Genomic DNA, 9,973 nt, shown 5'->3' with positions numbered 1-9,973 from the left:
CCCTAGGCAGAGTGCCGTGGCACCACAGCTCACAGCAACCTCCAACTCCTGGGCTCAAGCGAGTCTCCTGTCTCAGCCTCCCAAGCAGCTGGGACCACAGGCGCCCACCACAACGCCTGGCTATTGTTTTTTTTTCTGGTTGCAGCCATCATTGTTGTTTGGTGGCCTGGGCTGGATTTGAATCCGCCACCTTAGGTGTATGTGGCTGGCGCCTTAGCCACTTGAGCCACAGGCGCGAGCCAGGAATATTCTGTCCTTAATGACTTGTTAAAACCCACTTCGAGTTTCCTTCTGATAAGGCCAGTGACCAGGGGCTGCCTGCTGAGTTCTAGGGGAGCCCAGGTGCCTCACCTACCCCAGTACCTGCAGAACTGCACAAGCACTGGCTCTCCCCGCTTCCCATGTGAAGGGGGAAGGGACAGCTGTGATCCACAGCCAGGGCTGCACTCATAACAGTGCCATACACAGTGGGGCCACACCTGCCTACAGTCCTGATGCAGAAACAGCCTGTGGATGGCTCTTTCCTGCCTCACTCCCCACCAGCCAGAATCCTTTGTAGAGCCACCCCTGCGCCCCAAGACAGGGCCTGGCTGGAGCACCCAGAACAAGGGAGCCTGCAGGGTGGCCCATCACAGCTATTCCAAGCTAGCCAGGCAGGTAGGGCCCCTGGAAAGAAAGCCTGTTGATGAACACCAGTTCATGAGACCCTCAGATGGTCACATGAGCAAAACTTTGAAAAACTCAACCACTCCAACACATGCAATTCCCAACAGCCACACCTGAGTCACGCTTCATTCTGGCCTTTTCTGGAAGGGAGGACAGACAGCAGGGGAACGGGCCCAAGGAGGTTCCAGGTGGCTGTGGATGGTGCTCAGGGTCAGCTGCAGGCATCAGACAGAATTAGAACTGCTCACAGCCCTGGAGCCGGGGACATCAGCAGCCACATCTGGCCACACCTGCCAGGCCCTGATGCCCTGAAGAACAGGAGCCCCCGGCACAGACCCAGAAGCAGGTAGGCAGTGTCCAAGTGCAGCCTCGGCTGTGCCTCTGGGAAGTGCAGGAGACATTCATCATGGGAAACTGCAATTTTTGTTATCAGTCTAACACTGATCAAAAGGGAAGCCTGTCTCCACCGCTGACCTGTGAAACGTCCCAATTATACTCTTTGGAAATGACAGGGGCACTTAACTCCCGAGCAGAGCAAATGACGACCATCCATCACGTTTGAATAACAATGAGCCACGGACCTGAAAATTATTTTTGTATAGAATCTGCCCAGGAATTTATGAAAGGTGGAGAGCAGCCCAAGGTTTTAGGGCATTACAGTTCTCAGCTAGTGCAGTGCGCATCAAACACTAAACAGAATTTATGTGTTTTAATTTTCTAAAGGTAGATGTGGACCGGGTGCTACAATGCATAACACACACGCCAGATGTTAAATATGGGGGTCATTTTCAAAAAATATTATGCTTATTGCCCACACCCTTGAATTTCAACGGGGACTTTTATCAAATTTTCATTTCCTAAAAAAAAAATTTAACTGCTTAGCTAACTACTAGGAATTATATCTTCTTTCTCTCCAAGTAAAATCGTTTATTTCTACGACTAAATTTGGAGGCTGGTTCCTCTTTGTTCTACATTAGCGCCAACAGGCAATGGGGCCTATATGTCCCCCCTGTGAATGCAGAGGCAAGCCTGCAGACAAACCTCCACCTCTGAGCCCACCACAGCACACGTTTCAACACTTTAGTCTGAAACTGAAACCATGGCAACTTAAAATTAGGGACTTCACTGCTCATATGAAAATTAAGCTGAAATTCCCTCATTTTTAGGTTTTAATTCACAGATGAGAAACCTGGATGTCACCTTGGACATCAAACACCAGGCCTGCTGCACATTAGGGACAGGAAGTAATGTTTCTGTGTAAGCTGCCAGGGCCTCACACCCGAGGCCTGCTCAGAGGAGAGACACTACAGCCCCAGAGATAGTCCAAGGCCTCAGAAATGCAGGGAGGACCAAAGAGGAATTAAGGCCCACATGGAAGAGCCTCTCTGAGCACTTGGAAGTGTCCAGTTCACTACCAAGAAATCAAATAACCAATTGGCCTGAGGTACTACGAGGACCTGCCCTCAGGGTTACAGAGGTCAGACAGGGCTCAGGGCCAGCACCAGGCAACAGCGACCCTACCATGTGAGCACAGGGTGTCTGAACACCCGAGAGTCCTGGAAGGGAAACCAAACTCCTAGGCAGAGTTGGAGGCATCTTCCAAACAGGGTTAAACTTGTTAAACCTTCTCTACGAGCAATTTGCTTTTAGCTCACCTTGGAGCTGGGTTTTCCAACTGTGATCAAATAGTTTAAGACAAAAGACACCTAAGAAACCCACAGGCAGAGACAGGGCCAGGCAGAGACAGGGCGCAAAGGCCCCTCCCAAGGGAGCTGTAATCAGGGCACTGGGCACCTGTGCACGCTTTCCCTAACAGGTGTGGGCCTGGGTGGTTCCCATCATTGGGGCTGCAGACCTTCACCATGCCAGGGCCAGCTCTGAAAAGCCCCCACCCCCACGCAGCCGCCACTAGGAGGCATGGAGAACATTCTCTGGCTGTGCTAGTTTCATACAAAGTGACTCTCACTCACACTTAAAAGGATTTAGAAAAATGAGTCTCTACGATCATAATTAAACAAGCAATAAAACGGCTAAAATATACAATGCAATCAGTTTACAAGAGCAGGGTAGTGAGGTTACTAATTACTGAGAAGGGGAAGTGGAGCCCGCGGGAAGGGGCAGTCCTGCCCACCAAGCACGGCCAGCAGATACAGCTGGGACCATTAAATAAATTTTGTACCATCTAATTAACTTGGTACGCAATCTCAATTACTTTTCACCCAAGAAATCACTTTTGTTCAGTTTTATGTGTGTCTGTTTCCTTTTTTTAAAAAAAATGATGTAAGGCCTCGTCAGACAAGTGAGTTCCAAACTGCATTTGTCTTTCCCCGGCTTGATGGCTATGCATTTAAAAACCCATTCTATCTTATAAACTAAAAATTAAACGTGCTCAGCTGTGATGGTCGTCATTGCATCTGCTATTTATATGCTAATGCCCTCCCTGGAAGGCCGTGCAAATTGCCCAGCCAGGCCAATATCTCATGTGCATCTCTGGCTGCTGGGATGCACCTTCAGAGGACAGAGGGTGGTCGTGGGCTGGGCTGGCCACAGGGAGCACCTGGACACAGGACCAGCGCTGCACAACACACTCTGGATTCCTGGGTGAGCACCGGAAGCTGTGCTGAAGCAAATGGCAACGTTCTATAACTGTCTCTTCATAAAATCCACACTCATCAGGTTTTTCAGTAAGATCACAAAGCAGCGTGGTAAGCATTCTCCCCTTCTCACCTGATCCCCATCAGTAAGAGGCCTGGAGCTGTGGACAAACCTAGCAGAAGCTGCCCACCACAGGAGGCCTAACCTGAGGCCTACACAGTGGTGTCCAGCCTGCCAGGAGGCGTGAGAGGAGGTCAACCTGTGGAGCCAAGCTGGGACCTGATCTCTGTTGGGTGTGGAGGAGCAGTTGGCTAGAAAGGCAGGACCCCACGTTTCAACCCGATGAGGATCTGCTCAAATGGACCAACCCTGAAAGCCTGTTCTCCAGGGCTGCCTAACCGGGCCTGCCCTGGTGTCTGCCCAGAACATGTTCTCAAAGGAGGCTACCAGCCTGGTTTCCAGACAACAGGATAGCCCAGGGGCTTAGGCTCATGCCAGGTGGTTCACGCCTGTAATCCCAGTACTCTGGGAGGCCAAGGTGGGTGAACTGCCTGAGCTCACAGGTTGGAGACCAGCCTGAGCCAGAGTGAGCTCCTCCTCCCCCCATCTCAAAAAAAATAGCCAGGCGCTGTGCTGGCTGTAGTCCCACCTACTTGCGAGACTGAGACAAGAGAATCTCTTGAGCCCAAGAGTTTGAGGTTGCTATGAGCTATGATGCCACGGCACTCTACTGGGGGCAACAAAGTAAGGCTGTCTCAAAAAAAAAAAAAAGAAAAAAACAGCTGGCATGATCAGTTCCCACAAGTTTCACAGGCAAAGCCACTGTGGGCACCAGAAATGTCTACTCAGGCTACTACAGGCACCAGAGACCCTAGGAGGAAGGAGGTAGGCCAAGTGATTCTGCCTGGCCTCAGCTGCAAGTGCAGTGCTCCAGGTAACCAGAACACTGCAGAGAAGCAGGCCACGGTAACTGGCCACGGAGTAGGTAGCACATTCAATGGACAGCTCTTCCTGCCAGGTGGCCAGGCATCAACCAGGAGGCTAGGGCTCACAAAAACTTCTCCCAGACTCAGTTTTCTCATCGATAAAATGGGGGCAATGGGCTCGGCGCCTGTGGCTCAATTGGCTAAGGCGCCAGCCACGTACACCTAAGGTGGCAGGTTCGAATCCCCAGCCCAGGCCTGCCAAACAACGATGGCTGCAACCAAAAAAATGGCCGGGCGTTGTGGCGGGCGCCTGTGGTCCCAGCTACTTGGGAGGCTGAGGCAGGAGACTCGCTTGAGCCCAGGAGTTGGAGGTTGCTGTGAGCAGTGAAGCCATAGCACTCTACCCAGGGGGACAGCTTGAGGCTCTGTCTCAAAAAAAAAAAAAAAAAATGGGGGCAATGGTCTACCCAATAGAGCTCTTTTGGAATTAAAGAGAGAACACTAGGGGGTATAGAGGGAGAGAGGCTCATCTGCTAAGTGTTGTCTACCAAGCAGATAACACATGGGGGACTGGACCCCGGGTGGGGGTGGGGGGCTTGGGAGGGAAAGGCTTGTGCCTTGGCCTGCCCAGGTTGACCAGCGAGAGTTGTCCTATCTACACCCTCCCAACTCCTAGCCTGCCGCGGATTAGTGCTTGGCCTTCAGCATGATGGAGGGAGCTTCGTCACCAGGAAGGTTGTTTCCTGGCCCTGCTACCGCACAAGGTTTCCCAGCAGCTGATTTAGTCCCCTGCCCTTCCTGCTGTGCCTGACGGGTCAACATTTCATTCCCTGGATTTTGGTTTCTGTCCTTTTCACCTCCAAGAAGCCAAGCAGTTCTGGCAGCACCACAGAACTTTCCCGAACAGACAGCAGTGTCCCCAGGGGGCCTATCAGCTGCACCCTGGAGCCCCAGGCTAGTCTAGAAGGTAGGTGGTGCAGATAGAGAACCAGAGCATGCCAGGCAGAGGACTCCGATGTCCGCAGACAGTGGCAGTGTGTCCCAGTGAGAACCATGTGGCTGCACCATCAGACTCATGAGAGGCGAAAATGAAACATCCATGCCAATATTTAAACTATGTGTAGAAATAACCCAATAATTTACAATAAGAAAAAAAAACACTGCTGCTAGTACTGAAAAGAGCGATACCAACAACTATTCTGACTTACTAGGTGGTAGGAAATTACTATCGTTCATTACATAATAAAAAATAATTGGTAAACTTACCTATACAATTAAATAGCAATTTTTAAGTTTTCAAAGGATTTCCACCAGTTTAGTGAATGAAGCAGCCAGGGGTTATCACACCTCTGCTACAGCGAGGCTGGGAGGTAAATCTGCCCAGTGCCTTTCCGCATTGATCTGGCTGGGATTTATCCCTGGCCTACTCCCAAACAGAACTGACACAGAGACACTCCATAAAACACGGAGTTAAACCTATTTAAACTGGAGTAAGTATTTTTTGAAGACAGCACATCTATGTCAAAGGAAAACGATATTATGTAGAAACCACTGCGACAGGCGTGCAGAGCAGCCGCTCAGTGCCCCTCCCGAGTCTGAGCTGTGGCTTGCAGCCTCAGCCAGCTGCACCAGCCATGTTTTGGTGGCATGCATGTTTGTTAGATGTTATAAAATATTTAAACCACATATTATCAGATTAACATTCTTAGCTCTGTGCTCTACATGCAAAGCTGATGCCAATTCTGTGCTAAATGGGGAATGATTTCACACGAGGGGAATGATTTCAGCCTTCTGTAAGTTTTACTTGAAAATTACCTCAGAGCACCTCATTCATAATTTTTAATTAAAATGGCATTAATTAACAGTGACATTCATCAGCCAGCTCCAGCTGCCCTACACATGCGCAGTGCAAGCCATAGGGCGATGGGCAGATACGGGCACCGTGTCTATTCTGGGAAGCGAGCTCAGTTGAGCGGGTGCTGCTTCTCACAACTAGACGTCCGCCAATCACTGCATCTGCCAGCTCTCGCTCTCTGAGCAAATCTCTAAGGACTTTGGAGCAGTGCCTTTAAGAAAGATCAGTTTGTAAGGAAGGATCTAGAAAATGTCCACTCAACCGACAAACCAGCAAAGCAGCTTCTCCCCTCCCCCTGGAGCTGTGACCCCTCCGCCCAGTCCAGTGGGCCCAGCTCAGCCTTGCTGCCTAGCCTCCCTGAGTGTGCCTGCTATGTGTCCCATGGGGACAAGGGCTCTGGGTTGTTCACAGCTGCCTCCAGGCCAAGGTTATAAAACCCCAAGCACCCTGACACAGGAGGACATGAGGAGTCAGGCCAGGACCACACAGGACAATGGGGACTGCTGCAGCCCCAGGACTTTGGGCCCAGGACAGTGGTCCTGCTGACCTAGAGGCAGGGATCACACACCCAGAGATGCCCAGACACCTGTGTCTGCGTCCTGAAAGTTTACACACAGCTGAAGGCATACAGGCTTACAGGGCCTCACAGGACAGGAGCACACACCAGAGCCCAACAGGCAGCCACATACACCCAATGCCTTTTGGATGACCCAGCCCACATACCTTGGGGCTCCTGGACATAGCACCTAGAGCAGACCAGCAGATTCTGGGAGGCATGGTGGCAGGAGCCCAGGCAGACAGTGACCAAGGCTCCCCAAAGAAGCTGCTATCTCGGCTCAGCGTCTGTGGCTCAAGTGGCTAAGGCGCCTGCCACATGCACCTAAAGTGGCGGGTTCAAATCCAGCCCAGGCCCGCCGAACAACAATGACGGCTGCAACCAAGAAATAGCCGGGCGTTGTGGCGGGCGCCTGTGGTCCCAGCTACTTGGGAGGCAGAGGCAGGAGACTCGCTTGAGCCCAGGAGTTGGAAGTTGCTATGAGCTGTGATGCCATGGCACTCTACCCAGGGGGACAGCTTGAGGCTCTGTCTCAAAAAAAAAAAAAAGCTGCTATCTCTTCAACCAACCCACAGTTGTCTTGGATACTGAAGCTACACAACCCCCGTTACTCAGGGTCCTACTGCCCTGCTGATGATAAGGGTCAGCAGTGCCCAGGTCTGGTGAGACCAGACCACGCTACCTTTCCCGGCTCACTGGACACCCCCCAAGCACCAAACTCCCCAGAGACATCATCCTATCAGCAAACCTAATTGTCCACCCACTGCAGGAGCCACAACTGTTCACCACAGAAGGGACTGAGTGGGAACAGGCAGGATCTGGATGTCCTGATGAGATAGGGCAGCAGCAGCACATGGCAGCCAAAGCATGGCAATCTCCAAGGGTTCAGCAGGATCATGAGCAGGGGTCCCTGTGGCCCCAGACCTGCCCATGCAGGCGACTTGGCCACCCACACCTGCCCTGACAACACTGTAGCCCTGCACAGTCACAGGGAGGAACTTCTGACTGCTGATAAGCTGACAGAGTTGATCACCTTCCTCCCACAAAAACAAGAATGAAAAATATTTTCTTCATAGTGAAAGATACACTTTGTGAAAATTTATAAAACTGATTTCTTAGTTAACAAAACTCTTACACAGTATTAACTATTAATGATCACCCACAAACAGGGGACCGCACAGCAGTCCTCGTGGCCTGCTCGGTGGGACAGCAAGCGCCCTCTGCTGGCCCCATAGCTGTGCCTCCTCAGCAAAGCACAGAGGGGAAGGGACCCACCTGGGAAGGGACCAGCATGCTCTTCTCCAAAGGCCCCCAGGGCAGGTGATCGCTGGCTCATGGTTCTAGGCTGGAGCCATGGCAAGGTTTAAAAACCGGGAGAGTATAAAATCTGACCATCTCCCAGGCCAGGGTTGGCAACACCCTCAGCTAGGTGTGGGTTTACAGTCCAGGCCTTGAGTTCTGTGAGGGACGGTACCTGCTATTTCCTTGGTTCTGAACAGAGGAGAGACCGCCTAGCCAGGAGACAGATGACCGGGCACAGCTGGATGCACTTAAGGGCAGCCCCTGCCCCACAGTCTCTGAGGACACATGTGTGAGACCCCTGCCCTGTGAATGCGAGTGTCCCCATCCTCATGTGGCAGCCTGTCACCCCTGCCCAGGGCAGTAGTCTCTGTGGTTTCAGGGTCATTGCACAGCTTTGCCTTGCCCATTTGGCAGGGCCCAAGGGATGGACACCACACCTCCCCCTAGCTCTGCCGGATGGCCTATGGCCCTTTTGACTCTCTTCCCTGCTCAGGGGGAACATCTCCCTGCAACCTCGGAGCCTCAGGGGCCCAGCTCCTCTTTCCACTAGCCTTTTGTTCTTGACACCCAGAGCTCTCCCAGGGTCTCTTCCTGGGCTGACCTTGGTGCCTCCGGACAGTATGCCTCATCTGATGGCAACTCCCTAGAGCAGGGTTCCTCAAACTTTTTAAACAGGGGACCAGTTCACTGTCTGCGGGGCCCGGGACAAGTTGGCTGCTAAGCAGGACAGGCAGCAGCAGCAAAAACATCCAGCAGGCTGGATAAATATCCTAGGCGGGCTGCATGTGGCCTGCGGGCCGTAGTTTGAGGATGCCCGCAGAGCTTCCTGGCCCCTAAAGCTTTCCTGGAGGCCCCTTCAGGTGGAACACAGGGCCAGAACATGTGGATAGCCTAGATGCCACTGCCATGCAGGAAGCCTGGCCAAGGAGCCAGGTGCAGCTGGGCCCCCAGGGGTTCCCCTCCTTCCCACAGAGAGCACTGGGACCCCACTTGCCACCCCAGACCTTCACTGCCCCTTGGACAAGGGGCCCTGTGTGACTCTCAGCAAGAAAGAAAACAGCACCCTGAGGCCCCAGCAGCTCATGCTTGCTCAGAACTATGGTCAGCACCCAGCGCCCCCACTCACACTGAGCCTTGGCTCCCCCTCAGGTACAAGGTCTAGCTCTTGGTATTTTTCTCAGTACATTCACCCACTGCCCCAACTCACGCTGAGCCTCAGCTCCCCCTTGGGTATGATGTCCAGCTCTTGGTATTTTCTCAGTACGACTTCTAAATCCGTCTTCAGGCCAATGGCACGCTTTAAGTGTCCCCCGTGGACCCCTGCACGGGTAAACCGCTGAAAAACACAAACTGAATTGCAAAAGTCCCCAGGGCAGGCCCCAGGGAGACTGACCCTGCTGGGAGTCACCTAGCTGGTCTGTGGGCCTACAGGGTATTTCAGAGGATAGAGGCTGCAGGCAAGGGACAGAGCCCCAGCAGGCCTCAAAAAGACACCCTCGTGCCAGGCACTTCCCACATGTCCTACATCCATGGGCTCCACCTTCACACCCTCGCTCTGGCCAGGCACCTGGCCTCACCTGCACCCAGGAACACACAGCGGGCAGGAACTTGTTCTGTACAAGTTTGAGCACATCACGGGCAGCATGGACAACGGCGAGGTTGTCCTCATTCTCCTGCACCTTCAGGCTATCTGCAGTGAAACACACAGAAGTCATCAGAGTGCCTGAGGCTCACATCCCCATAGGACCATGCAGCAGCAGCCACTGTTGCCTGCAAAGAACCTTCCAGCTGCCTGCCCTGTCTTGGCCACATGTGACTGGGGTCCTGCACCCAATGCAGTGAGAGGAAACACACAGTCATGATTCTGGGTGCACTATCTGAAGAGTAGACCTGGCACACCCCTGAGTACACAGCGAGAACCACTTGTGATGAAGCTGGGGTCAAAGGGCACTAGGGACCACGGCATCTCCGTTAGCTGTGACCATATGTGACAGGCCTATAACCCACCCAGGCTCCCCATGCACTTGGACCACATAGAGGGTCCCCCACCCCAGCCTTAGGGAGTCTCTACTC

The 9,973-nt window shown here is 52.7% G+C and overlaps 1 protein-coding gene across 2 annotated transcripts in view; it reads right to left on the bottom strand.

Moving 5' to 3' along the window:
• The window catches only part of UVSSA (UV stimulated scaffold protein A), a 30,259-nt gene that overhangs the window by 15,340 nt on the left and 4,946 nt on the right, over window positions 1-9,973 (bottom strand). For both annotated transcript variants that reach the window (XM_012812289.2, XM_023507711.1), the window contains exons 5-6: window positions 9,478-9,590; window positions 9,108-9,236 (exon numbers count right to left, since the gene is read on the bottom strand). In XM_012812289.2, the coding sequence (XP_012667743.1) occupies window positions 9,108-9,236; window positions 9,478-9,590 (242 nt within the window). The remainder of the gene's footprint in view (window positions 1-9,107; window positions 9,237-9,477; window positions 9,591-9,973) is intronic.

Source organism: Otolemur garnettii, unplaced genomic scaffold, assembly GCF_000181295.1.
Source record: "Otolemur garnettii isolate 467f Iridium unplaced genomic scaffold, OtoGar3 scaffold00198, whole genome shotgun sequence".
Taxonomy (NCBI): Eukaryota; Metazoa; Chordata; class Mammalia; order Primates; family Galagidae; genus Otolemur; species Otolemur garnettii.
This window is presented reverse-complemented; position numbering and strand designations above follow the sequence as displayed.